At 44.6% G+C, this 27,948-nt stretch overlaps 1 protein-coding gene across 2 annotated transcripts; it reads left to right on the forward strand.

Annotated features, from left to right (window-relative positions):
• The first annotated feature begins 9 nt into the window (after positions 1-9).
• Positions 10-27,912, forward strand: SHC2 (SHC adaptor protein 2). Of its 2 annotated transcripts, XM_089537056.1 has the most exons (13): positions 10-742; positions 8,790-8,860; positions 10,548-10,608; positions 12,474-12,593; positions 14,062-14,115; positions 16,573-16,624; positions 18,097-18,223; positions 19,154-19,328; positions 20,424-20,490; positions 20,951-21,115; positions 23,458-23,765; positions 24,782-24,917; positions 26,745-27,912. In XM_089537056.1, the coding sequence occupies exons 1-12, from the start codon at positions 161-163 to the stop codon at positions 24,908-24,910; spliced, it is 1,911 nt and encodes a 636-aa protein (XP_089393182.1). In that variant the 5' UTR covers positions 10-160; the 3' UTR covers positions 24,911-24,917; positions 26,745-27,912. The 2 variants fall into 2 exon arrangements, with proteins under 2 accessions (XP_089393182.1, XP_089393183.1); XM_089537057.1 differs by lacking the exon at positions 14,062-14,115.
• Positions 27,913-27,948: the final 36 nt, after the last annotated feature.

Here is a 27,948-nt window from a genome sequence, read left to right on the forward strand (position 1 = left end):
GAGATGGTTGCTGGAGGTTGTGTTGCTCTCCGGGAGGGGTTTGGCTCTGGATATGTGTGTGCCTCTGTTTGTGTGGCTGCGATGATAGGCGAGTGGGGGGGGGGAAGCAGGGCTAGAGGAGCACTCTAAAACCACTTAGCCAGACGCGCCAGGGTAGGGCATGCTTGCAGTACCCAAGTATGATCGTTTTTGGAACGACGCACTGACACCCTCGGAGAAGGCAGCCATGAGCGGCAAGGTCGTGGCGGCCACCTTGCACCCATCCCCGGCACCCCCGGGAACTGGACCCCTAAGCCCTCCTCGCCCTCCTGCATCTCCGTCTCCTCCACTAGGCGAGGAACCGGAATCTGGGACCACTTTCTGCATGTTGATCCCCAAGATGCCCCAATGGAAGTTCACAAGTCCCTCTGGGTTTCTCAGCCGGAGCCCTTCGAGTGCCAGTAAAGAGCTCTCGGGCAAAACCGGTGACAACAGCAACAACGCAACATCGGCAGGGTCGACGTCGGGCCTGGCCGCGGTTCTCAGTGCCTGCGAACCGGTGTGTGCCACTCCCTGCAGCCTCCAGGTGATGAACCGGCTGCGAGGAGGGCCGGCCGGCGGCAGGAAAGTGCCACGGGCCGAGGGCCACAAAGCGGCCGGAGAGGAGTGGGGCCGCAAAGGGAGTTTCATCAGCAAGCCGGTCCAAGGGTGGCTCCATCCGGATGAAAGGGTCATCAGTCCGGGAGTGTCATACGTCGTCCGGGTAAGTGGTTCCTTTCTTGTCCCTGGAATCATAAAATCATAGAGTTGGAAGGGCCATCCAGTCCATGCAGGAACCCACAATCAAAGTACCCCTGACAGATGGCCATCCAGCCTCTGTTTAAAGCTCTGCAACGAAAGAGAACACCATCTTACTGTTAGGAAGTTTCTCCTAATGTTTAGGTGGAATTTCTTTGCCTGTAATTTGCATCCATTGCTCTGTGTCCTAGTCTCTGGGAAAGCAGAAAACAAGTTTGCTCCCTCCTTAATAGGACACCCCTTCAAATATTGAAACAGGGCTATCATATCACCGCTTAACCTTCTCTTCTCCAGGTTAAACATATCCAGCTCCCTTAGTTGCTCCTCATAGAGCATGGTTTCTAGACACTTCACCATTTTGCTTGCCCTCCTCTGGACACATCCATGGTTTGTTGTGAGAGTGGAGTCCTCACTTGGGTCAGATTTGTTAAGGATCCCTTATGAGGGATGCTGGGAATTAGGTTTGGGATGCTGCTTGTTGACAGTTGCAGATCTGGGCCTTCCTCTGTGGTGGAAATGCCTGGAGATTGTGGCCGAGATCATCTGACATTGCTCCAACGTTGCGTCAATATCCACTGCCAGAGTTGTGTTGTTGTTGTTGTTGTTGTGTGCCTTTGAGTTGTTTCCGGCTTTTCTCTTTTTTAAGGGCTTTGATCTTTTTTTTAAAAAAAATTGTATTCTGTTTTTAAAGAACTGATCGGTTTTAATATTGTAACGGTTCAACTGCATTTTGATGGTCACTTTTGTAGGTTTTTAATTGTACAGGACTGGGTTTTCAGACAGGAAGCCACTTTGAGTCTTACCATTGGGATAAAAGTGGGGTACAAATGATGATGATGATGATGATGATGATGATGATGATGATGATGATATGGCAATCCCTAATAAGTGTAAGCACAGAGTGGAGCTTTTGGACCATGTTATTGTTGTGGGCCTTTAAGTCATTGCCAGCTTATGGTGAGCCTAAGGCCTATCATGTAGTTTTCTGGGCATGTTTCTTCATGTTGAGCTTGTTCAAGAAATATGAATTTTTATTGATATTAGTATATCTAACTTTTTTTTGGTAATGTCCTACTTTTTTTGAATGTCCTCCCTTTTACGGTGCCTTCTCCTCCTTTGCGGTTAGGACCTCAGGTCGCCCTGCCCTATATTGTAGGGTTTCCTTGGCAAGTTTCTTCAGAGGGGTTGCCATAGCCATCCTCTGCGGCTGAGAGAGTGTGACTTTCCCAAGGTCACCCAGTGGGTTTCCACAGCCGATCAGGGATTCAAATCCTGGTCTCCAGAGTCGCAGTCCAACGTTCAAACTACTATACCATAATGGTTCCTGAGTTGCATTACTACTAAATGAGAGCTGTGTTACTCAACCCCTACAATGAATGTGGCAAGTGTAGAGCCACATACACAGGCCTGGCAGTGTGTGCAATTACGAGGCATGATGCACAAAGGTAATGTGTCGAGGCAACACAATCTGCATGTTACTCTGTCTACTTTAATGCACTATCATGTACTCAGTGATGCCACATGTGCAACTCTGCATCAGCTGCCTTCTCCTGGATAAGGCCATTGCTCATGGTCCAAAGGGGCCAGAGTGGTTTGAGCACTGGACTATGACTCTGGGGACCAGGCTTTGAATCCCCGTTCAGTCATGAAACCCACTGGGTGACCCTGGGCAAGTCACACTGTCTCAGCCGCAGAGGATGACAATGGCAAATCCCCTCTGAAGAAAGTTGCCAAGGAAACCCTATGATAGATCCTGCTTAGGGTCACCACAATTTGGAAATGACTTAAAGGCACACGACAAAGACAACAACAACAACATGGTCCAAAAGTCCCACTCTGCCCTTACACTTCTGCATATGTTACTAACAAGATACTAGCCTAGGAATGGATGGTCAGGAGATCTGATTGATGACAGTAGACCCTTGTTTGCATTTCTCTATGGACAGAAAAGTGCACTCTGCACATGCTTTGAGCAAAGACTGAGCACCAATTTGGCTCTGCCAGGCCTTCCCATGCCATCAAAGAAGGCCCAGACTTTCTGCATATGGCTACGTCTATAATAGACAATTAATGTGGTTTGACACCATGGCTCAATGCTACGGAATCCTGGGATTTATGGTTCTGGCAGCTATTTTGCCTTCTTTGTCCAAAAGCTCCAGTGCCACAACAAACTACAAATCCCAGGATTGCCTAGAACTGAGCCAGGGCAGTTAAATCAGTGCCAAACTGTATTAATTTTGCAGTGTGGCAACTGTCGGTGTCTGCGTTAGAGACAAAGAAGGACTCTTAAGAGAGACGTTTGTATTCCAGAATATTTTGGTGAAGTTTCTAACCACTATCACTCTCTGGATGGTCTTCTATTGTTCAGGCCCCAGTAGAAATAGTTAATATTGCGATGAGGATGATGTTACAAGAGAAGAGCAGGGGAAAAACTTTCTCATATTAAGTCATCTTTTTGAGGCCGGAAGCAGCCGGTGGCAGGAATGCAAAAGGAAAGCAGAATAATCAATAAACCCCACAGCTTAGTTTTTATTCCCCAGCATAGTTTATTAAGACAAGACTGATGGGTATAAAGAAGGGTTTTGAACAAAAGCAAGAACTTCACCCAGACAGTCAATCCAAGCACATGGTTGCCGCATTTGTTTACGTTGTTGTTCTGTGCCTCCAAGTCATTTTTGACTGATGGAGACCCTAAGGCGAACCTATCGTGAGGTTTTCTTGGCAGCTTTCTCCAGAGGGGCTTTGCCTTTGCCATGGCCGTCCTCTGAGGCTGAGAGAGTGTGACTTGCCCAGGGTCACCCAGTGGGTTTCATGGTCAAGCAGAAATTGAACCCTGGTCTCCAGAGTCATAGTCCAATACTCAAACGACTATGTCATGATGCTGGCTCTATCATCTATCTATCTATCTATCTATCTATCTATCTATCTATCTATCTATCTATCTAATGTCTATCTGTCTGTCTATCATCTATCTATATCAACTATCTATCTGTCTGTCTGTCTATCTAACCATCCATATCAATTATCTCTCTCTCTCTCTCTCTCTATCTATCTATCTATCTATCTATCTATCTATCTATCTATTGTCTATCTGTATATCTATCTATATCAGTTGTCTGTCTGTCTATCTATCTATCTATCTATCTATCTATCTATCTATCTATCTATCATCGCCTATCTGTCTGTCTGTCTATCATCTATCTATATCAATTGTTTATCTATTATCTATCTGTCTACTGTATCTATCTATCTATTGTCTATCTGTATGCCTATTTATCTATATCAATTATCTATCTATTATCCATCCATCCATCCATCCATCCATCCATCCATCCATCCATCCATCCATCCATCGTCTATCTTATCTACACAGTAGGCCCTTCGTATCTGCTAGGGTTTGGGTCCAGTGGGTTTCCATGGCCAAGCCAGGATTTGAACCATGGTCCTAGTCTGGCATTCAAACCATTACACCACACTGGCTCATGCTGGTCTGGATTGGGCTCCTGTAAAAAGGCCTTTTTAAAAAGGAGCTTCTTTGTCAGGGGGTTTATTAACTGAAGTATGCTTGCAATAATAAACATGTTAAAAAATATTATGGTGGAGCCCTTAAGATCAGAGAAGACAGAGCTATAAAATCTACAACAGAGAGGAAAGGATTTGAACAAAGAGCCCTTCTCATCGGTGTCCTCTTAAGTCAATTAGAGGATGGGGTGGCTTTCGCTAACCCTTCGTTCTTAATTAATTTAGGGGTAATTTATGCTGACAGTTAAATGGAGGCCGGAAATCATAGGAGGTGTCCCTTGGCTGCTCCATCTGGCCTGACCCAGGCCCAGGTTGCAAATCATGGCTCCTTCAGCTGGGATTTCCAGAAGAAAAGGAGCTCAATTGTTCCGATTACAGAAGTCGGCACAATCCAAAAGGGAAAATACATGCCGGTGCCAAATTTCCCTTGCTTTGAAGGGCCTTGTCTCAACATAATCCATGGCTGGGCAGGAAGGATTTATGAAGCCCCTTGAACATTATGGAGCTGTTTGCATCTCTGGGAAATATTGCATTATTTTTCCAGCAACGGACGGTGGTGACGGAAATTCAAATGATAAAGAAGGAAGGGGAAGCCCAGTTTTGAGGGCAGATGTGTGCACAAGTGGCTTTGAATATGCATGGAGCAAAATGGCTATGATTTTGCCTATCATGTTGCCCAAAATGCTAGTCCCAGAGCACATTCATAACCAATATTTAATAAGGGGAATTTTATTAGCTCAAGTGAAGGTATTGAGAAGGCTTTGGGCAACTAAAAGCAGGGGTCAAGGCTATGTATATTGGTCCCAAGACACAGCATTCCAGAACTGCAAGGTCCAAATATTTCCCACAAAAAACGCTAGTGCAATGGTGAGCAAGGATGGGTATATCCACACTGCAGAATTAAAGCAGTTTGACACCACTTTAACTGCCTGACTCTGTCCTAGAAAGTCCTGGGAGCGGTAGTTTGGCGAGGCACCCCAGCTCTCCGACAGGCCAGGCTCAGCAAACTACATATCCCAGGATTCCACAGGACTGAACCATGACAGTTAAGTGTGGATGCATCCTATATGCAGGATGGGGGCCAGTTTTCCACCTGAATCCCTTCTATGGCACCCTTCCAACAGTGTAAATAATAATAATAATAATAATAATAATAATAGCTTTATTTTTACCCCGCCTCTCTGTCAGAAAGCCAATCAGCCTAAACACTTCCCCCAAATTCTCTGTTTTTGTCCGTATCCTTCCCAAAATGGCGATCAGAAGCAATGCATTACGTCTGGTTGCCATTTTGGGAAGGATATGGATACGATAGTAGCATAGAATTGGAGACTTCTATGGAAGTTTGTAGAAGGGGGAGGCTGATCTATATTGGGATGGCTTTTTGCTCAGTGTTTATTTGAATATTGTCTCCAAAATTGGAAGGGGCTTTTTTCAATCAATCAGTTTATTCAGTCATTGACCAATATAAAATAATAAAAAAATTAGGCTCACCATAAGCTGGCAATGACTTAAAATTGTACAGCACAATTACTAACTATTATTAAAATTGAATTCGAGGAGCATACAGCAGAGTCAAACTCTATCTATTATCGACGACCAATTGCAAACATAACTTACATATGACATATGACATAACAGAATTTAGCTACCTTAATTACATCATATGGATTCTAATTATCTAGCAAATATCATAAATAAAAGGTATCTTATAACACAATTTCCCACCATTTGTAAAGTAAATACCCAGGAAAGGTTAGTGTGCTACTAAAATTGCTTTAAGATGGTTGAATGTGGCCCATCAGTTGCCTAAGTGCTGGCATAAACAACAGGAATTAATCTCTGAACCACAGTTAAAATTCTGATTTGACCTTCTGCAGTGAATTTCACAGAAAATCAAGTTAATGGACTAGAACATCTAGAAGGCAATGCCATAATCACAAAAAGTCAACATTTCAGAGAAACAAGTCATGCCAGACAAATCTAAACTCTTTCTTTGATAAAATTACCAGCTTGGTAGATGAAGGGAATGCTGTGGATATAGTATATCTTGATTTCAGTAAGGCCTTTGACAAGGTTTCCCATGACATTCTTGCAAACAAGCTTGTAAAATGTGGGCTAGACAAAGGAACTGTTAAATGGATCTGTAATTGGTTGACCGGCCGAACCCAAAGGGTGCTCAACAATGGCTCCTTTTCATCCTGGAGAGAAGTGACCAGTGGGGTCCCACAGGGCTCTGTCCTGGGCCCAGTGCTATTCAACATCTTTATCAATGACCTGGATGACAGAATTGGGAGCATACTTATCAAATTTGCAGATGACACCAAATTAGGGGGAATAGCTAATACCCCAGAGGACAGGATCAAGATTCAAAATGACCTGAATAGACTAGAAAGCTGGGCCAAAGCTAACAAAATGAAATTCAACCCAGAGAAATGTAAGGTATTGCACTTAGGGCGGAAAAATAAAATGCACAGATATAGGATGGGTGACACCTGGCTGAATGAAACTACGTGTGAAAGGGATCTAGGAGTCCAAGTAGACCACAAGTTGAACATGAGTGAACAGTGTGATGCGGCAGCTAAAAAGGCCAATGCTATTTTAGGCTGCATCAATAGAAGTATAGTGTCTAGATCAAGGGAAGTAATAGTGCCACTGTATTCTGCTTTGGTCAGGCCCCACCTAGAATATTGTGTCCAGTTCTGGGCGCCACAATTCAAAAAGGACATTGAGAAACTGGAGTGTGTCCAAAGGAGGGCGACAAAAATGGTGAAGGGTCTGGAGACCATGCCCTATGAGGAATGACTTAGGGAGCTGGGGATGTTTAGCCTGGAGAAAAGAAGGTTAAGAGGTGATATGATAGCCCTGTTTAAATATTTGAAAGGATGTCATATTGAGGAGGGAGCAAGCTTGTTTTCTGCTGCTCCAGAGAACAGGACCCGGAGCAATGGATGCAAGCTACAGGAAAAGAGATTCCACCTGAACATTAGGAGGAACTTCCTGACAGTAAGGGCTGTTCGGCAGTGGAATGCACTCCCTCGGAGGGTGATAGAGTCTCCTTCCTTGGAGGTCTTTAAACAGAGGCTGGATGGCCATCTGTCAGGGATGCTTTGATTTGGATTTCCTGCATGGCAGGGGGTTGGACTGGATGGCCCTAGTGGTCTCTTCCAACTCTACGATTCTATGATTCTATGATTCTATGACTATTTGTACAGTATGTAAAGTAAATAGTAAGTAAAAAATTTTGTTCGGTCATAGACCAATACTTTAAATTCAGAGGGTGAGGAGACTGTCAGGGGACTTTGGAGGTGACGAAATGGGGGCCCGTGGATCTGATGTAGTCCTGGGCCACACTTTCTCCACTTCTGAGCTAGCGTGGGAAAAGAAATCTGGAAAAAAGTGAACTGTGGATCATAGGAGAATAGAAAGGTAGAGCTGGGAGAGACCACAAGGTCCAACCTCCTACGAAGCAAGGAATACACAACTAAAGCACTCCTGAAACACACTTATTCTGCTGTCACCAAGTCTCCTTCTTTGGAGGTTTCTAAAGAAAGCCTGGATGGCCATCTTTGGGATTGCTTTGATTCTGTGTTCCTGCATGGCAAGGGGTTGGTCTGCAAATGTATGATTTTATGAAATATATCCATCCAACTCCTTGTTTAAAGAGCTCAAGAGATGGACAGTCTAACACTCTCCAAGGCACTCCACGCCACTGTTGAACAGCTCTTACAGTCAAGAGGTTCTTCCTAATGTTTAGATGGAATCTCTTTTCTTGCCATTTAAAATCCATTGGTTCATTTTCTAGTCTCTGGCGTGGCCGACGATGAAATGGATGTGAGTATCTGAGCTGCTGGAACGTTTGCCAGGTGAATTTATCCTTGGCTGTACTCCACCGCTTGTTTCAGCCCAGATGATGCAGGGCCAGAGAGCCAGGCCAAGAACAAATGGTGTATTGCAAATATGAAGGAAACCCCAAAACATTTCCAACCAGAGTTCTTGCAAACCCATCACTGATGTTCCTATGGCTGCTGTAAATGCTATTCTTTTTACCTGAGTGAACACCTCTCTAGGAATCTCTATGGTCACCATCTGCCAGAAGTTGATCATAGAATCATGCTGGAGGACCTACAAATGCCCAGAGAAGCATTTTCTCTAGGCACGTCTAGGTTCTCCAGCACAACTCTATGGTCTACTTCTCTCAGAGTTCTGCAGGAGGACTTAGAGATTCCTAGAGAGGATATATTAACAAAACCGCAAATAATCAAATCTGCAAAAATCAAAACCACAAATGTAGAGGGCCGTCTGTATTACAAAGGGTATGTCCTACATTGCGAAGATTCTCATCCGTCTCGAATTCTTCTCCTTGCGGTTTCTCAACATTCAATTAACATGGTTTATTTTTTTACCATTTTTCAAATATGTGCAAATAGTTTTTCCGTTCCTATGTCACTTTAATTCACGCCTGCTTCCCTATCTCACCTCTTCAATTTCAGTACATGGGGTGTATTGAGATTCTCCGCTCTATGAGGTCCTTGGATTTCAGTACTCGGACGCAAGTTACCAAGTAAGCTTTCCTTTCCTTTCCTTTCCTTTCCTTTCCTTTCCTTTCCTTTCCTTTCCTTTCCTTTCCTTTCCTTTCCTTTCCTTTGTGTTTCTGCACAGGGTATAAGAAACCTATTTCTTGTAAAGGTGGGATGGTGGTGGCAGTTTTTGAGAAGGAGCTATCCAAGGTCCCGAGTGAAGCATTTAAAAGAGCTGTGCAAAGTACTGAGCCTCGGCACTTTGACCAGTTGCTTTCAAGTTCAGAAGAAAAGCCCATGGAGAGTGCCCAAGGACAGGAAAAAATGGTCACCTGGCCTCTGAACTTCCTTGCCCTCCTCTACTGCATGGTGGCCAGTGAGATGCCCTAAGGGTGAGGGATGGGCATGGTTTGCAATGAAGATGATGCTTGGAGTGGATCCACTGTCCCCCTGCCCTAACATAGTGGACCCATTCTCCTCCTGCTGCTTTGCAAGTGTGGGTTTCCATCTGTTTTCGGGGTGAGGAATGATAGGATCCTAGAGTTGGAAGAGACCCAAGGGTCATCCAGTCCAACCCCACTGTGCCATGACACAATCCAAACACTCCCGACAGATGGGCGTCCAGCCTCTGTTTGAAAACCTCCAAAGGAGGAGATTCCATCACCCTCCAAGCCTGCTTCTTCCACTGTCAAACAGTTCTTACCATAAAGACGTTCTTCTTAATGTTCAGGTGGAATCTCTTTTCCTGTACTTTCAACCCATTGCTCCAGGTCTTTGCCTCTGGAACTGCAGCAAACAAATTTGCTCCATCATCAGTATGATCTCCCTTCAGATATCTAAACAGGGCTATCACATCATATCATAGGATGTTTCTGTCTGGCTCTTAAGGACTGGCTGGGTTGCCAAAGCACGACTTGACTTGTCAGGCCAGCTGAGGGGGAGAACCCATTGCATGCAGGAGATGTCTGGCTTAAGCACAGCATGGATCGATCATTGGTAAACGGAGAGGGGAAGGTGTCTCCTGAACCACGGAGGGCCATGCATAATTCACGAGCCTCTACCCCTCTGCTTTTTGACCCCAATGACTTTGGAGTTGAGTGCCAGGCAGCCAAGTTACACAGAAGGAGAGCTGCCTCTAGGAAGCCAGAGTCCAGACCTTGAAAATGTTGCTTGCTCTTTCTCTGGATAGTAACTCCCACCATCCTTTGGCACTGCTGGCTGTGGATTTTGGGGATCATGGTCTCAAAGTCACACTGAGGACTTGTGACTTACTACTGAGGATGCATCTGCACTACAAAATTAGTGCAGTTTGACACCGCTTTACCTGCCATGGCTTGAGGCTATGGAGTCCTGGGATTTGTAGTTTGTTGTGGCACCAGAACTCTCTAATAGAGAAGGCTCAATATCTCATAAAAGTACCATTTCCAACATGCCACAGCATTGTGCCAGGGCAGTTAAAGCAGTGTCAAAACTGCATTAGTTTTGCAAGCAGATGCATCCTCAGCGGCACCTGCTCTGAATGCAGGAGATCTCAAATTCAATCCTGGTACGTGACATTTAAAAAGCTGATGGTGATGGGAAGACTCTGTGCAAGGCCCATCACAGCAAATATTAGACAAGGCAGGGCAATGGAGATGAAGGCATGCAATGAAGGAGTGTTGTATATATAACTCATGTCTCCTTTGGGTTTCTTGGTATTAACTTCCATCTTGAAATGGTCTTTTGCTACAGGGAAGCCATCAACCGACTGTATGAGGCTGTCCCAGGGGTCAAGGGAACATGGAAGAAAAAGGTGGGTTACATCATCTACCCAATTTTCCTGCATATAGCAAACAGGAAGCAAATCTTTTCTGCAGGATTGTGTATTGGAAGAATGGTAAATCCATATCTTTAGACAGCGGCCTCTGATCCACTACCCTCCAGGTTTGCTGGACTATAACTCCCATCAAGGGATGAGATCAATTTAAAATAAAATAAAATAAGGGAGGCTAAATGTTAACATCAAGGGTAAACATTACAATTCCTTTGAATAATGTGTGGGTGTAAATCATTTATTAAATGACCGTCATACCATTTTATTTTCCTTTTCTGGTTGCAAGAAATGGTAACTATCTAGTGCCTTTGGAGAAAATGCAGATGTATTTAAATTGGATCTATTAACTGATTAGCAGGTTAAGACTCCTAATCAGTGTATTCAAAACCCTGCAATCAGAATACTGTCGGAACAATAAAAGAAGGCTAAAAATAAATCCGTCAGAGAGCTGGGTATTATATACCTGAAACAAAGGGGTGTGTGTTGTATTAAGATCGAGTTAAATACTTAATGCCGCTGTAGCCACGGTGTCGAGTTATTTATTTCAAGAGTAAGGGCTGCACTTTAATAGAGATACATCTCTGCTCCATGAAGGAGGCCTCAGGTTGTCAGAGAAGCATAGAATCCTATAGTTGGAGGGGACCCAAAATGCCATTCAGTTGAACCCCATCTTGCCATGCAGGAATATACAGAATCCTAGAGTTGGAAGAGACCCCCAAGGGCCATCCAGTTGAACCCCATTAGCCATGTGGGAAGATAGCATCAAAGCATCTGGTTGCCGCCACACTGTACAATTAATGCAGTCTGGCATTGCTTTCACTGTCATGGCACCATTCTGTGGAATCCTGGGATCTGTAGTTTATTGTGGCACCAGGGAGCTTAGACAGAGAAGGCTAAATGGTTGATGCAACACAGAATTCCACAGCATTGAGCCATGGAATTGGAAGTCCTATGATTGTAAACTACCTGAAAGCACACAACAACAACAATAACAACAAATTCCAGGTGAAGTCTGACCAGTGCTGAACATAGTGGACTATGACTTCCTTGGAAGTCAATGTGATGTAGTGGTTTAAGCATTGGACTATGACTCTGGAGACCAGGGTTTGATTCCCAGCTCAGCCATGAAACCCATAGGGTGATCTTGGGCAAGTCACACTCTCTCAGCCTCAGAGGAAGGCCATGGCAAACCTCATCTGAACAAATCTTGCCAAGAAAACCCCATCATAGCTTCTCCTTAGGGTTGCCATAAGTTGGAAATGACTTGAAGGCACACAACGGCAACAACATGACTTCCTCTCTGCCGGTTCTATTTTGGAGAGAGGGGTCCCCACCTAGTGATTCCCAAACTTTTATCTTCCAGGTGTTTGGGACTTCAACTCCCAGAAGTCCCAGGTAGCTTGGTCCATGGTCAAGACTTTTGGAAGCTGACGTCCAAAACATCCGGGGAACCAAAGTTTGGGAACCACTAGACAAATGTCTAAAGCAACCCTACTCGCATTATAATTGCCAGTGACCAGACTGTTCCCTGAAATATAAATTCATCCTTGGTGTGGTACTAGAACTGGGAAAAGTGAGTTTTTAAAATATAAATAAATATATTTAAAATATAAATAATTTATTTATATTATTTAAAATATAAATAAAAATATTATTATCATTAAAAAAAGGCTATAAACTCTCAGCAACAGCCATATTTCCAGCCTCTGAAGCTCTCCTCATGTTTGAAATGTGAAACGGAGCAATCCCAGCATCTTCCCCACTTGATTCTATCCGGTTTTGTCAAAGTCTTTTGGACTTTTTGGTTTTGTCAAAATCTTTTGGACTTCTTTGTCTCTTTCCAGGCCCCAAACAAAGCTCTTTTCTCAGTCCTCGGCAAGAGTAACCTCCATTTTGCTGGCCTTAGCATTGTCATCAACATCTCCATCGATGGACTGAATCTCATGATCCCGACAACCCGGCAGGTAAGACCTTTCTCACTTGCATTCTCACCATTGGTCAGGTGCCAAGTTGTATACTTGGGATTGCAACTTCCAGTATCCCCCAATGGCCGTGTTGGCTGGGGGATTCTGGCAGATGTGGCCCCAAATATGAAATGTTTCCAAGCCTGGGTTCCTGAGACATGTGTCAAAAGGAACTAAGCATCAATTTTACCCTCTTCCCACTTTCCAAAATATATTACAGTACTTTGAAACTAAAGATACAAGGCTGCAAAAATAGTATAGTAACAGGGCAATGAAATCTGGCTTATACGACGTGGGTCAGTGAGCCTAGCCATCAAGGATCACAGAGGTAATGACTGACACCTGGGATGATACTTCCTAGACCAATTGTATAAGCATATCACAAAGTGAAAGAATGATATCCAACTTCTGATTTGGGTACTTCTGATGTGCTTTGGGTACTTCTAATGCCCATTTGGTACTTCTGCTGTTCATTGAGCACTTCTGATGCACATTGGGCACTTCTGATGTGCATGGGGTACTTCTAATGTGCATTGGGCACTTTTGATGCACATTGAGCATTTCTAATGTGCATTGGGCACCTGATGCACATTGGGCACTTCTGATATGCATCAGGCACCCCTGTTGTGCTCTGACATTCCCTAGCAGTGACTGGATGCACATTAGGAAGCACTCCAATGTGCATTGATGGCTATGCCACATCAGACCGTGACACATCAGTCTCTTCATGGCTATCGCTGCACAACAGATGCTCCTACTTTGTAATGTCACGGCAGCCCCTAGGTGGATATGGAGGTGGCAAAACAGGTCCGTTCAATTTTGCGCACACATATGGTCATTTATATTAGAAAAGTGAATGGCAGCCATCCAGTTGGATGTTTTTCTTTAGATCAGTTCAGTAGAAGCAAATGAAAATAAGCAAAAATGATTGCATTCGTTTCATTTGCTTGATACAAATCAAAGCGATGACTGATGAATATTCGGAGCTGTTAAAATAAAACGCTAAAGGGATAGTGGTAAAAAATAGCCTTCAAGCTATAAACAAAACAAGGCAATCGCTTCATAAATGTGATGGAGAGTGCTTGAAAAATGGTGAGAATTGAACGCAGAATGGACCGAGATCTTCTTGGCATGCTGAGAAATAAAAGCCTCCATCTCTGGGAATGTATTTTCTGTGTCTATTTTGATCCCATGCCTCCACTCAGGCCTGGAGGAACAGAGGCGGCTAATGGTTACAAGGAGGATGGCTTGGCCCGCAGAGGGATCAATTCAATTCCCTTCTCTCCCATGGCTCTGATCGATCTGATCTGCTGAGTGATGATTGCTAAAACCTCCCTCCGACCTTTCCCTCCTCCTCCTCCTCCTCCTCCTCCTCCTCCTCCTCCTCCTCCTCCTCCTCCTCCTCCTCGCATCTGTTTCAACATCCTCCCTCTGCATCCCATCTTCTCCTTGTCTGTTTCCATCCTAGATCATCGCGAACCATCATATGCAATCCATCTCCTTCGCTTCGGGGGGCGATACGGTAAGCCCCCACTTCCAAAACCTTCAATCATGGATGGGAAAAGGGAGAACAGAGAGAGTTTAGTGCCATGAAATGCAAGAAAAATCCTTCTCTTGGATTAAGATGGTCAGAGAATTGTAGTGTTGGAAGGGACTCTGAAGGTCATGTAGTCCAACCCCCGGATTAGTTAGATCTGGGATCAGTGAAATGCAAGATAATCCCAAGTCACTCCTTAATACAGTGGGATCTGCTAGGGTTTGGCTTCAGGACTCCCTGTAGATACCAAAATCAGTAGATGCTCAAGTGTCATGAAATATAATGGCAGAGTCAAATGCTGTCCCTTATCTAGAATAGCAAAGTTTGCTTTTTGGAATTTTTACTTTGGAATATTTTCAAGCTGCAGATGCTTGAATCTGTGGATAAAGAATCTGTGGGTACAGAGGGCCAACTCTATTATCATAGAAACATAGGGTTCAAAGGGACCCCAAGGGATATCTAGACTAACCCCTTCAGAGTGGTAGTTAGATCTGGGAAATCCAATGTGGGGAGTGATTTGAATGTTGGACTATAATTCTGGAGACCAGGGTTTGATTATCCATTTGTCCATGGAAACCTGCTGGGTTACAGACTGTCACTGGGAAACCCACTGAATTACAAACTCTCAGCCCCAGAAAAGCCTGTGATAGGGTCAGCTTAGAAATGCCATAAGTCATAAACGACTTGAAGGCGCATGACAAAAAGAAGTTAGATCTGGGATCATAGAGTCTCATAGTTGGAAGGGGACACAAAGACCCTCTAATCCAACTCCCTGCCACAAGTACAGCATTCCTGAAAGTCCATCCAATTTCTGCTTAAAGTCCTCCAAAGAAGGAGACTGGAGTCCACCACCTCCTGGAACAGTTCTTGCAGTCAAGAAATTCTTCCTAATGTTTTAGTGGAATCTCTTTTCCTGTAGTTTGAATCCATTGGTCTGGATCCTAGTCTCCGGAGCAGCAGAAAACAAGCTTGCTCCATCTTCTACATGACATCCCTCCAGGTATTTAATTCAGTTGTCATGTTACCTCTAATTCAGCATAATTCCTCCTCCACCTCCTTCCTTAATATTATCATAAAAATTGCAAGAGTTGGAAGGGAACCTCCAAGCATAATCTAGTCCACTTCTGCCAGTTCAAGAACCAACAGCTAAAGCATCCCTAATGGATGGCTGTCCAACCGCTGCTTAGGGACTGCAGTTGAAGGAGAGTTTGCCCCTTCCTGGGGCAATCGATTCCATTGTTTAGTGTTTTCCTTAAGAGCAAGAAAACATTCAAGTCCTGTGCAAAATGAAAAGTAGATGTTAGCAGAGTACTTTCTTCCAATTGCACGCTCTCGAATCCTCCAGCCAGACACATGTAGCTATAAGCTACAAAAGCCTCCAGTCTTCCTTGAGGGCATCTCTATGCTCACAAGCAAGCAGGAGCCAGCACTTGAACTGTGTGATCTTCCTCCTCCTCCACCATCACCACTGAGTGAGGTCACACACCTTGTTAACTATTTGAACTTTGTGGCCTACAAGGATGTGAGTGTCCAGTCTTGGGCACCACCATTGAACAAGGATGTTGAGAAGCTGGAGCGTGTCCATAGGAGGGCGACCAAAATGGTGGAAGGTCTGGAAACCACCAAGCCCTCTGAGGAGTGGCCTAGGGAGCTGGGGATGTTTAGCCTGGAGAAGAGAAGGTTAAGAGGGGACGTGATAGCCATGTTTAAATATTTGAAAGGGTGCCATATTGAGGATGGAGCAGCTCCAGAGACTAGGACACGGAGCAATGGAGTCAAGCTACAGGAGAAGAGATTCCACTTCAACATTAGGAAGAACTTCCTGACAGTAAGAGCTGTTGGAGAGTGGAAGATGCTGTCGCGGAGAGTGGTATAGTCTCCTTCTTTGGAGGCTTTTGAACAGAAGCTGAATGGCCATTGACTGGGAGGGCTTTGATTACATATTCCTGCATGGCAGAATTGGGTTGGACTGGATGACCTTTGGGATCTCTTCCGTGATTCTATGGTTCTCAGTATGTTTTCCTGGTGGTTCACGCATTTTGAGAATCAAACATATTGTACATTTCATTATTGGTGGTCAAAAAGGCCCTCCTTTTCTTCTTCATTCACCTACTTTATATTCATTTTCCCAATCCTTCTTTTTCAACTTTTTGGATCTCTGTCCTCTTCCCCTCTTTTCTCTTTGGCGGTATCAATGGACATCTACTGGGTGCCACTGTCCCCCCCCCCAAAAATAAATAAATGCTGTGTCGAATTATCTTCAGTACTGTTGCAAATACCATGAAATCTTTCTTTCTTCTGTACTGATCCTCATTTTCTGACTGACTGCCTTGTTTTCCTTGGGTCCTTCTCTTCATTTTTTATCTCCACTAACTGGAACTGAAAACTTTAATAACACGTCTCTGCTTTCTTCTTATTATTATTATTATTATTTTGCTCTAGGACACAACAGACTATGTGGCATATGTTGCAAAGGACCCCATCAACCAGCGAGGTAACGGAATTGCCTTAGGAGTAGGGTTGCCATAATTGTCCACTTTTACCAGGGACAAAATGTGGAACAAATTCAAGACCAAACTGTAGGACAACTGCAGGACAAAACTCAGCCCAAAATGTAGGACATTGAAGAAAAATGGTGGACCTTAAATGTCCTACATTTTGAGCTGAGTTTTGTCCTGCAGTTGCCCTACAGTTTGGTCTTGAATTTGTCCTACATTTTGTCCCTGGTAAAAGTGGACAATTATGGCAGCCCTACTTAGGAGGGTGACTCTGCTTGGAAAAATAACTTTTTCGGACTACAATTCCCAGGTTCCCCATAAGGTTTTCCACTATTTGCATTCCCAAAAGTCAACTTGGATGCAGAGAACATACAGTTACCAAGTTGTAACAGCTATACTGGTTGCCAATAGAGTTTTTGAAGGCCCAGATTCCGCCATATGAATCTTGTTGCATTTTGAGATCTGCTGGAGATGCCATTTCTCTATCCCTATAGAGAGCCCTGTATGGCACAGGTCCAGGTTTTCTGAAGGACTGTGTTCTTTCAATTGGAGTGTAGATCAAGGGACGTCTTAGTGCCACTCTATATTGCATTGCTCAGACCTCACCTGGAATATTGTGTCCAATTCTGGCCCCACAATTCAAGAAGGATGTGGATAAGCTGGAAAGTGTCCAGAGGAGGGTGACCAAAATGGTGGAAGATCTGGAAACCATCAGGCCCTATGAGGAGAGATTAAGACCTGATTCCCACTACCTTTTAAACCAGATCGCAGATCAGTTTGAACCGGTTCAAATGACCCTGTTTCCTATTTGAAATGATTCGCTGTAGTGATTTGGGGGGGGGGGGGCATGCGCTAGACCCATGTAACCCATGTCTTTTTGATGCTGATGTTTTCCTCATCTTTTTGGATGAATCGATTCTGCACAAGTGTGAGCCAGATGCGGATAGGAATCAATTTAAATTTGCCCTTCAGCTGCCTGGAGCGGGTCCATTTTGAACCGATTCATTTGTGAATGTGAACCACAAGTGGGTTGTTTCACAGGGGGAAAAATGCGACCAGGGCAAATGTAGTGGGAACCATGCCCCGCTGTCAAATCGATCCATCGATTCGGATCGCAAGCCGCTTTTTTCATAAGTGGGAAAGAGGCCTTTAGGGAGCTGGGCATATTTAGCCTGAAGGTCAAGAAGTTAAGAGGTGACACGATAGCCCTGTTTCAACATTTCAGGGTTTGATCTTTGCAAATAATGTGCTGGATTTCTACCTGTGATTTTTGTTGTGCTGTTTTTTTTTTTAAAATGGGTCATGTTTTTAACTGGGTTTTTTGATAGTGAACTTTTGCATTCTGTGAATTTTACCTGTGTGTTTGTCTCTCTGTTTTAAGATGCCTTGAATCATATACTGGGGGAAAGGCTGGATAAATAGCAACCACCACAATAATAACTCATTGTGTGTTTTCCTGCCTCCGTAGCGTGCCACATCTTGGAATGCTGCAACGGATTGGCGCAGAGCGTCATCAGCACGGTCGGACAGGCCTTTGAACTCCGCTTCAAGCAATACCTTCACAGCCCTCCCAAAACCATCAACCCACAGGAAAGGTAGGTAGTTTGGTAGATGGGAGGTATAACCAGGATTGTCAGCTTTCTCTTCTTTCCTTCTTGGATGCAAGACTGACCATTAAGAGAGAAAAAAACTTCCCTTTGCAAGGATTTGGGTGCATTGTCCATTTTGGTGGTGGGGGGGAAAGAGCCCGTGATATTTTGCACCAATACACTGGTTTTCTGCAAATATCTTGAGATTTTGTGTGTACCGCCATTGGCAGGTTTCATTTTTATCGATTTTATTGTTTGTATGTTACAGGGCTGTGTAAATCTACAGCGCTATATAAATAAAGTATAATAATAATAATAATAATAATAATAATAACAATATACCCCCAAGATTTTAACACACCCAGATTTTTCCAAAACAAGTCGCAAGTTATGAAAAACTTTGCAGTGGGGATGGAAAGAATATTAATAAGTATTTGGAAAACGGTCGAAAAATGTATTTCCCGGGCTGCTGCCACATTGCAGAAATAATGTTGCTTGACAACACTTTAACTGCCACGGCACCATGCTATAGGGTAATGGGATTTGTAGTTTGTTGTGGTACCAGAGCTCTCTGACAGAGAAGGCTAAATATCTTACAAAACTACAGATTGCATTGCATTGAACCATGGAAGTGAAACTGCGTTATTTCTGCAGTACAGATGTAGCCAAAATTGCTCCAAACGTATTGCTTCCTTTGAGTATAAGAGAAACCCAACTGAAACCAAATTCTTAACATTTGGCAGCTTTGGCTTTGTGTCACTGAATCAGCAAAGCAGCTCTGAGTTCTAGTGTGAACATTAGAGGAGGTGAAAAAGTTTCTAAATCTATTTGTGGGGGCATTAGAGCATAGCACCTTGGATAGGTTCAGTCTTAAACCCAGAGCGGATATTTGACTCTCTCTCATCCTTAACTCGACTCTTTGGTCCTTCTTGTCAGGACGATGGGGATGGAAGATTCAGGATGGGGCGAGGAGGAGGAAACGTCGGAGCATGACTACTACAACAGCATCCCTGGCAAAGAGCCGCCCCTTGGAGGCCTGGTGGATTCTCGCCTCCAGCATAGCGCATCGCTTGGCCACGTGCCGTTTTCGTATGCCAGCCATTTCAGCCAGGTGACTACCGCTTTGACCTGTTGGGCCACCAGGTGTCAAGCCCAGCAGGATACCAAAGTTCAGAAACTTAGGCTCAGTAGTAGAAACTCAGAAACCTTTATTAAGAAACTATAGGTCCAGTCTGATGACTTTCATTGTCAGAACTGACCAGCAAGTGTTACTATCACACAATGAAACTACACACAATTCAAACGTCTTCTTCTTGTGTGCCTCTGAGTCATTTCTGACTTACAGAGACCCTAAGGCAAGCCTATCACAGGGTTGCTTGGCCAGATTTGTTTTTTTTTTTTTTTTTTGGGGGGGGGGGATTTGATCAATGCCTCGCTCTGAGGCTGAGAGAATGTGACTCACCCAAGGTCACTCAGTGGGTTTCATGGATGAGCTGGGAATTGAACCCTGATCTCCAGAGTCCTAGTCCAACACTCAAACCATTACACCACACTGGCTCTCGATATAGCTGATATTTTGAACAAAACAAATAACAATAAATAGGAAGGCCGTAAACAGGACCTAAAGACACTGACGTCTCCTTGCTCTGAGTTGATGGTGGTTAGTAAACAAAAGTAGGCTACCCTTCTGAATGTAGGATCCATTTTGCAATCACCATCATCCCTCTATAAGAGTGCCACTGGTTTTGATCCAGGATCAATGGCCAACCATGCAACAAGTTTTAACACCCTCCCATCTAGGCAATGGCATGACTAGGGTTGGTGTCCTCCCAGTGCAGTAACTCACAGTGTTGTCTCCCTTTTCTGCTCAGCCAGCAGCCCCACCAGACCCAGAAGGTGGCAGCAGTGCCCACTCCGACCAGCAAATGTAGTCAATGGTTAGCACAGGTGCCAAGCTGGTGAAAGGGGGCAGCTGGGGGTGTCTTGGGACAGGCAGGAGTTACCACCTTACCAGAAGTTCACCTCCCTATGGGGTGTCACCTGGTGCAGTCCACACTCCCCGCACTGACCTAGTGACACCCCTGCATCCATGTTCCTGTGCAATAGGGAAAGCTAGATCCATAAAGGTCCTAGAAAAGAGTTGTGGAGCAGCTTGGCCTGACATGCAATGGTGACCTCCCTGTCTTCCAAAATTTCTTCCCCAAAGGTTGGATCCCCTGCCAGGAGAGATCCCAGCAGTCATGCAAACTTGAACTGGGAGGCTGACTCTCACGGTAATGACTGGACTTATTTCAGACTCTGCGGAGGAGGTGGGGTGGGTCTGAGAAGACACAGATAGGTTGGCAGATGTGGTATAAAGTGCTTACTTCGAGATCTCATAGGCATACCATTAGTAGAGAAGTGAGAGCTGTAGTAAAATGTTGCAGTGTGGAATTTGCTGTCCCATTCACATCCTCTTCCAGAACTGCGTTCCATCCCTCACTTGTTTTTTTGTCTCCCTCCAAACAGCCAGCATTTCACTGTTACCGAGAAAATCCTAGCCTCAGTTTTGATCCTCTCCTGCTATTCCCTGCTAATATTTCAGTATTTCCACAAACCTTGCGGTTCCCCCAAATAGGCCAAAGACCTTTCTCTTGGGCCAAATAAGAAACAGCATTCACACTAGCAATAGAGTTGCTCTGAAGCTGTAGCATTGGAAAAACTGCAAAATATTCTTGGCATTCCTCTTCCCAGGGTTGAGCTCCGATGGCTACGTTCAAGCAGATGGAAAACCACTGGGATCCCAAGATTATGAAGACCACATGTATGTGAACACCCAGAATCTGGACAACTGGGAGGCGGATCTTGGGGGGCACCGGCTGCTTGACAACAGCCCCCCCAAAGACCTGTTTGATATGAGTAAGAGCCAGAGCTGATGGAGGAGGATGGGGGTTGTGGTCCTTGTGGTTCTGTTTCTAATTTCTCCATTGCGCCTGGAGGCGGTGGGGACCAACGGAACACCACACTCCCACCTTGCCAAGCTGAATAATAGTATTATTAATATCACCTTCCCACTCCAAAATGATGCTCTGGGTGCATTTATATAAGAGCAGCAGCAGGGAAACTGAAATACCACCAAATCCACAAGACGCACAGGTGCCGGGGATGGGAGGGAGAGAACTTCCCAGAGTAGGAACAAAGAGCAGAAACATGGGCCATGTACATTTCTGGGGCAAGCTCTTGAATCCAGACCTCAAGGGGCAATTATGTACATAGATACTGAATTTAAACACATTTTCCCCAGGATGGTTTGGGCAGTGCCAGGTTTTTGTTATTTCATTCCCAGACAAACTAATAGTTTCCAGAAAGTTGCTTGGATTGTTTGTACCTTTTCTCCCTTCCTTCTTCCTGCCTTTTAAGGAGGATGCAGATTTTCCTATTTTCCATGTCCTTACGTTTTTATGCAGTTCATTTATTTTTCATACCTTTCTTCTCTGTTCTCAAATTGTCAGTTACAATCAGTATCATAGAATCATAGGATCATAGAGTTGGAAGGGACCTCAAAGGCCATCCAATCCAACCCCCTGCCAAGCAGAAATACACAAAGCACCTCCGACAGATGGCCATCCAGCCTCTGTTTAAAAACCTCCAACGAAGGAGACTCCACCAGCCTCTGTCTTCCATTGTCAAACAGCTCTTCCTAATGTTGAGGTGGAATCTCTTTTCCTGTAGTTTGCATCCATTGCTCCATTGTGTCCTATTCTCTGGAGCAGGAGAAAACAAGCTTGCTCCCTCCTCAATATGACACCCCTTCAAGTATTTAAACAGGGCTATCATATCACCTCTTAACCTTCCCTTCATTTCAGTTCGTTTGTTTTTCATACCTTTCTCCTGTCTTCTCAGATTGTCAGTTAGAGTCAGTGCCGTACATAATACATTTGACACTTGGTGCGGGTCACTCTTCAACAGCCTTTTCTGGATCTGGTGGATCTGCTCACCGATGGGAAAGGGAAGAGATTCTCTTTTCTGCTCGACCAGCAGATTAGCAATTGAAGATGGCACCTTCCCACCAGCGCACCAGGTCACAACATCCTCTGAGGTGTCATCTAGTACAATCCGCACCCCTCACACCCCTCCAATGACACCCCTAGTTAGAATTATAGAATTGTAGAGTCAGAAAAGACCATGTCCTCCACTACTCTGCTTAGTTCCTGCAAACCCGCACCCGTGACCTCCTTAATAGAGCCCATCCATCTAGCATGCGGCCTTCTTCTCTTTCTGTTTCCCTCCACTTTTCTTAGCGTGGTGAAAGGTCTGGAAACCAGCTCCTGAAAAGGGGTTTAGGGGGCTGGGTATATTTAGCCTGGCGAAGAGAAGGTTAAGGGGTGACATGATAGCCCTGTTTAAATATTTGAAGGGATATCATATTGAGAATGGAAGCTTGTTTTCTGCTGCTCCAGAGAATAGGAACCGGAGCAATGGAGCCAAGCTCCAGGGAAAGAGATTCCACCTAAACATTAGGAAGAACCTGTTCATGGTAAGAGTTGTTTGGCAGTGGAAGATGCGGCCTTGGAGGGTGGTGGGGTCTCCATCTATGGAAATGTTCAAACAGGGGCTAGATGGCCATCTGTTGAGGGTGCCTGGATTATTTATTGCTCCATGGCAGAATGAGGTTTGAGTGGATGGCCCTTGAAGTCCCTTCCAACTCTGTGATTCAATGCGATGTTACCAAGGGCATGTCTGGTAATGCCATTAGGCATGATATCTTAAGCTTTTTAATTATAGTTGCACAGAGTACAGCATTCAGGTAAAAACACACACATTCTAACAAACGAAGGATACACACATATACTGAGTGATTCAACAAGAATGGTGCAAAAATAAAGCTGTCCTTATCTGGTTTTGCACGATTCTTTTTGAATCATTCTGTACATGTACTTTGCAAGGCATCGCTCTTCCCCTGAGATTCCTACCTCTCGCTTTGAGGTCTGAAGAAGAGGCTTATTAGTGTCTTATTAGATTGTAAAGCTGAGGGCAGGGAACTGTCAAATTAACAATTCGTAAGCCGCTCTGGGAGCCTTTTTGGCTGAAGGGTGGGATAGAAATGCTCTAAATAAATAAAGGTTGCAGATAAAAGCGGGGAGGTGGAAGTGGCACCTATGCTGCACTGAGATCCTTGGGAAAAGGGAGTATATGAGGATAAACGATGATGGTAATAATAATCACCATCAAACCAATAATGACAATTGGGTTTCTCTTAGGGCCTTTTGAAGATGCTTTGAAGCTTCACGAATCCATGTCGGCTTGCGGCATGGGCAGCGGCCTGCATATAGAGGACCACTGGCCCAGCCCACCGACCCGGAAAGCCCCCATTGCCCCAACAGAAGAACAGTTGAAGCAAGAGCCGTGGTACCATGGCAAGATGAGCCGGAAGGATGCGGAGAAACTGCTGCAGATGGACGGAGACTTTTTGGTGAGGGATAGCATCACCAACCCAGGGCAATACGTCCTGACTGGAATGCACAGCGGGCAGCCAAAGCATTTGCTCCTGGTGGACCCTGAAGGAGTGGTAAGTACCAGAGAGGTAGGGTTTCTTGGACACAGAAGAATTTTGGGGGGGAACTTCATGTGTGGCAGAAAAAGGAACAATATGCAGTGCAAGTGTGTGCATTTTTGTTGTGTGCCTCCAAGTTGTTTCCAAGTTATGGTGACCCTAAGGAGAACCTATCATGGGGTTTTCTTGGTAAGATTTCTTCAGAGGAGGTTTGCCACTGCCTTCCCCTGCGACTTGCCCAAGTGGGCTTCATGGCAGAACTGGGACTCAAACCCTATTCTCCAGAGTCGTAGTACATCCAAGCTACTATGCCATGCTGGCTCTTACACAAGGGTGCATGTGGGTAGTTTTCTCAGGCTGGGTATTTGGGATTCTACTAATCCTCTGCCGTCCCACTTTTTCGGCTGCTTTTAAAATGTCCCAGTTTCTCTTTCCTCCTCCTGCCTTCCTCTTTGGTCCTCAGTGTGCTTCAGTTCCTGCAAACTGAGTGCAAAGTGCAACAGTAGTTTGCACTCAGTTAACTCAGCAGGAGAGGAAAGGAGAAGAAGGGACAGATTCTTGTCCTTCCCAGTAGTCTCAGGCAAAAGCAATCTGCCACAAAGTTCCAGTGAGATCTTTTTACCCGCAGACATGGGTAAATGAAAATGAGGTTATGATCCCACAGATATGGGGCTCGGACAGTATTTACAACTACCAGGTGAGGTAAGCCAGGGTTGCAGAAAGTGACTGGCCCAAGGTGACCCAGTGAGTTGGATGATTCTGGGAGGACTTGATTTCCAACCTCCTGGTCCAGTGATCTAACCACAGGTCTACACTGCCTGTTTTGATAAGACTAAAAAATATAGTTGTATTAGCCTGAAAAAAATCAATCTGCACAGGGATCTTGTGGCACCCTTGAGACGAAGTGAAAGAAAGAAGTTGGTAGCGTGAGCTTTCATAGACTTGAGCCAACTTCCTCAGATGCGTGTTTTGGAGTTTTGATAAGACAGAGAGATATGGGAGTTTTTCAACCCACTGCTTTATTGCTCCAGGTGAGAACGAAGGATGCCTTGTTTGAAAGCATCAGCCACCTGATCAATTACCACCTGCAGAACGAACAGCCGATCGTGGCCGCCGAAAGTGAGCTACACCTGCGCCAGGTGGTCAGGTGGGAGCAGTGACCCTCCGGTAGGTACCCTCCAGTCTTGGCCATGAGCTTAAGGGGGGCCATCTCTGGGCACTTGCTTAATTTGCTTGGGGAACTTGCTGCTACAAGAAGAGATGATATGAAAATAGGAACATTTAAGCTAAATCTCAAACCTCGGGTCTTGAAAAAGAGGGAAGGTTCCTGTTCTAGCCATTCTGCCCATTCTATATATCATGCCAATTTCTCCCTGTTTTTGGAGGTACTGAGCGCCTTATGGCTGACTCTTCATTGCCACCTACTTCATTAGTGCTTTTTTAATTATTAAAATAAAAATTGGACGTGTGCCTGTTCTTTTCTTCCTTTAATTCCCTACGACCACATCCCCATCATCACTTTGCAGCATTATTTTGCCTCGTTCCCTCCTTCTGGCCACCTTTCCTGCTGGCCTTTCTGTCCTCTTCCTTTTTGACACCTTTAATTCTCATCTGTGGCTTTGGGCTACCTGTCAGTTTTGGGGGCAGAAAAAAGAGGAGATGCAAAACAGGTCCTCCTTTTTCTTCTCTCTCCCCAAATTTTACTTATCCAAGCTTTAAAGGAGCTATTCAAGATGCCGAACCTATTTTCTTTTGGGGGTGATAAGGTTGTGTGCCATGAATAACTCCTCCGAAGTTCCAACTAAAACCTGGAGTGGCTTGGCCACCCTACTGACATGGAAGCCACCAGCTGGGAGATGAAATGAGTTTGGCTTCTGCCACAATGAGGTTTAAAACTCTTTCATACCCTATAATTATTCCATGATGGCTGCATCTGCACTGCAGAATTAATGCAGTTTGGCACCGCTTTAACCACTATGGCTCAGTGCTGTAGAATTCCGGGATTTGTCATTATGTGAGATATTTTGCCTTCTCTGTCAGAGAGCTCTGGTGCCCCAACAAGCTACAAATCCCAGAATTCCCTAGGACGGAGCCCATGGCAGTTAAAGCCACGTCAAGCCGCACTGATTCTGCAGTGTGACAGAGGTCTATGGAGTTTATCACACGGGAGGAATTTCTCTTAATTTTGAATGAAAAGAAAGTGGGGCCAGAACACATTCATGTGAATTCACTAGTTCAGTGAATTTACGTGAATTCAAATTGCATTTGAACTGACTTCCCATTGCCCGAAAATAGCTTGCCATTGCCCAAAATTGCATGTGATCACCTCTCATGCAATAACGTGAAACTCCATGATTGCGTTCGGACTGACTTCCCATTGCCCGAATTTGCGTGTGGTAGTCTATCATGCAATAACGTTCAACCCCATGATTGCATTCGGATTGCCATTGGATTATACTTCCAATTTCCCTTGTCTGATAATGTCGTATGATTCAACTTTAACAGCCTACAGCTGCACCCTGTGGAATTCTGGGCTTTGTAGTTCGGGGAGGCACTAGAGAATTCAAAATATCCTTCTCTGACCTGTGAATCCCAGGATTCCATAGGATGTCGCCATGACATTTAAAGTGGAACCATAGGACTACAATTGTGCAGTGTGAAAGGGCCACCGAAAGGGATTTTGGGGTCACATTTGGCCCACGCACCACACTTTCTGCACATCTGTTTTACAGCATCCTGATAACAGTGGACTCTTGGTATCCACTGGGATATGTTTTTAGGATCCCTCATGGGTACTAATATCTTTGGATGCTCAAGTCCCACTGAATACAGTGGCATAGTGAAATGGTAACCCTTATATAAAATGGCAAAAATCAAGGTTTGCTTTTTGGAATTCATATATTTTTAAAATATTTTCAAACCATGGATGCTTGAATCTGTGGATACAGAGGACTGACTGCATTACTCAAAGCACAATATCTTTCTTGTTGTTAGGAATCCGACCCCTCCATGCAAAATCCTATGTTCAACGTCTCATCGGCCCATCCTACTGAGCCTGGTGATGCAGTCAATAGGTAGCGGAAGCAATGCCTTTTTGGAAACATAAAAGAGAGATGCAACCAAAGATACAGAAGGATCTGTCCATTTTGGAAAACCTAGGACATGATGGAAAATGCGAGGTCCAGCTCAGCCGTTGTCTCTTGACTTCTGCCTCTTCAAATCTATTTTACTTCCTTTCCCCTTCTTCTTGCTTCCAGTCTCTTCTGTCGGTTTCTGGTGGTAAAATGAGAATCGACGGTAAACTGGCCTACCTTGCAAGTAGAGTTTATTAGTGGGAAGGACCTAGCTAACTTTGAGCTTGTTGGTTGAGTTCAGGAATGAACAAGATATGAAATGGGATGGGAGGCTTAGCAGGAAAAAATTGAGCTCCTCTCCACCCGAAAAGACATTCTTGCAAGTAAGCCGCAAAGATCCATAGCCAGTCCATTACCTGCTTCTACTTTGCCCTGAAAGCTTGGCAAGGCTTTCTTTGTTAATTCGGTTTGCTTGAACGAAAGCCGGCGATGGGGGAGCTCAGGGACGATGCTGTATTAAATCTTTCCCTCCTTTTTCCTGCAAGTGGTTGTTTGGAGAGAAGACAACCGAGGAACAACTGCAAGTGCGATGCTGCAGATGTTTTCTCTGTAAAGGATTTTGCCTGCCTGTTCCAGGACTTCCTTTTGAATTATTCAAGACTGTTCAGAAATCCTACTTAAGAGTTGGCAACCAGAGGTGATGAGGATGCATTCCCTCTTTCGCCACTAGGCCTCACTGTGGTGCAAAAATTCAAAGATATAGCCGTATTAGTCTCTGGAATCAGGATGCAGAGAGATCTTGTTGCACTTTTGAAACCCATGGAAAGAAAGAAATTGGCAGCATGAGCTTCCGTAGACTTCAGTCTACTTCCTCAGATGCAGTGCAAGGACAGCTTGTAAGTCCCTTCTATAGGAATATAACCCTAGCTTCTCTCTGATCTGAAGGTTCCCCATCCCACCTTGTTGGTTTGGCTTTGGTTTCTCCTTGCCCCGATGAACATCTGTTGAATTTTTAACAAAGGCGCATATAATATGACCGATGCTATCATAATCCGGTTCCCCAGAGGAGCACTCAGTACCAGGACGCATTGCTGTTTTGAATATGTTTCTTATTAAATATGGAA

This window comes from Sceloporus occidentalis, unplaced genomic scaffold (genome assembly GCF_023333645.1).
Source record: "Sceloporus occidentalis isolate IW3139 unplaced genomic scaffold, rSceOcc1.0.p SCAF_8, whole genome shotgun sequence".
NCBI lineage: Eukaryota > Metazoa > Chordata > Lepidosauria > Squamata > Phrynosomatidae > Sceloporus > Sceloporus occidentalis.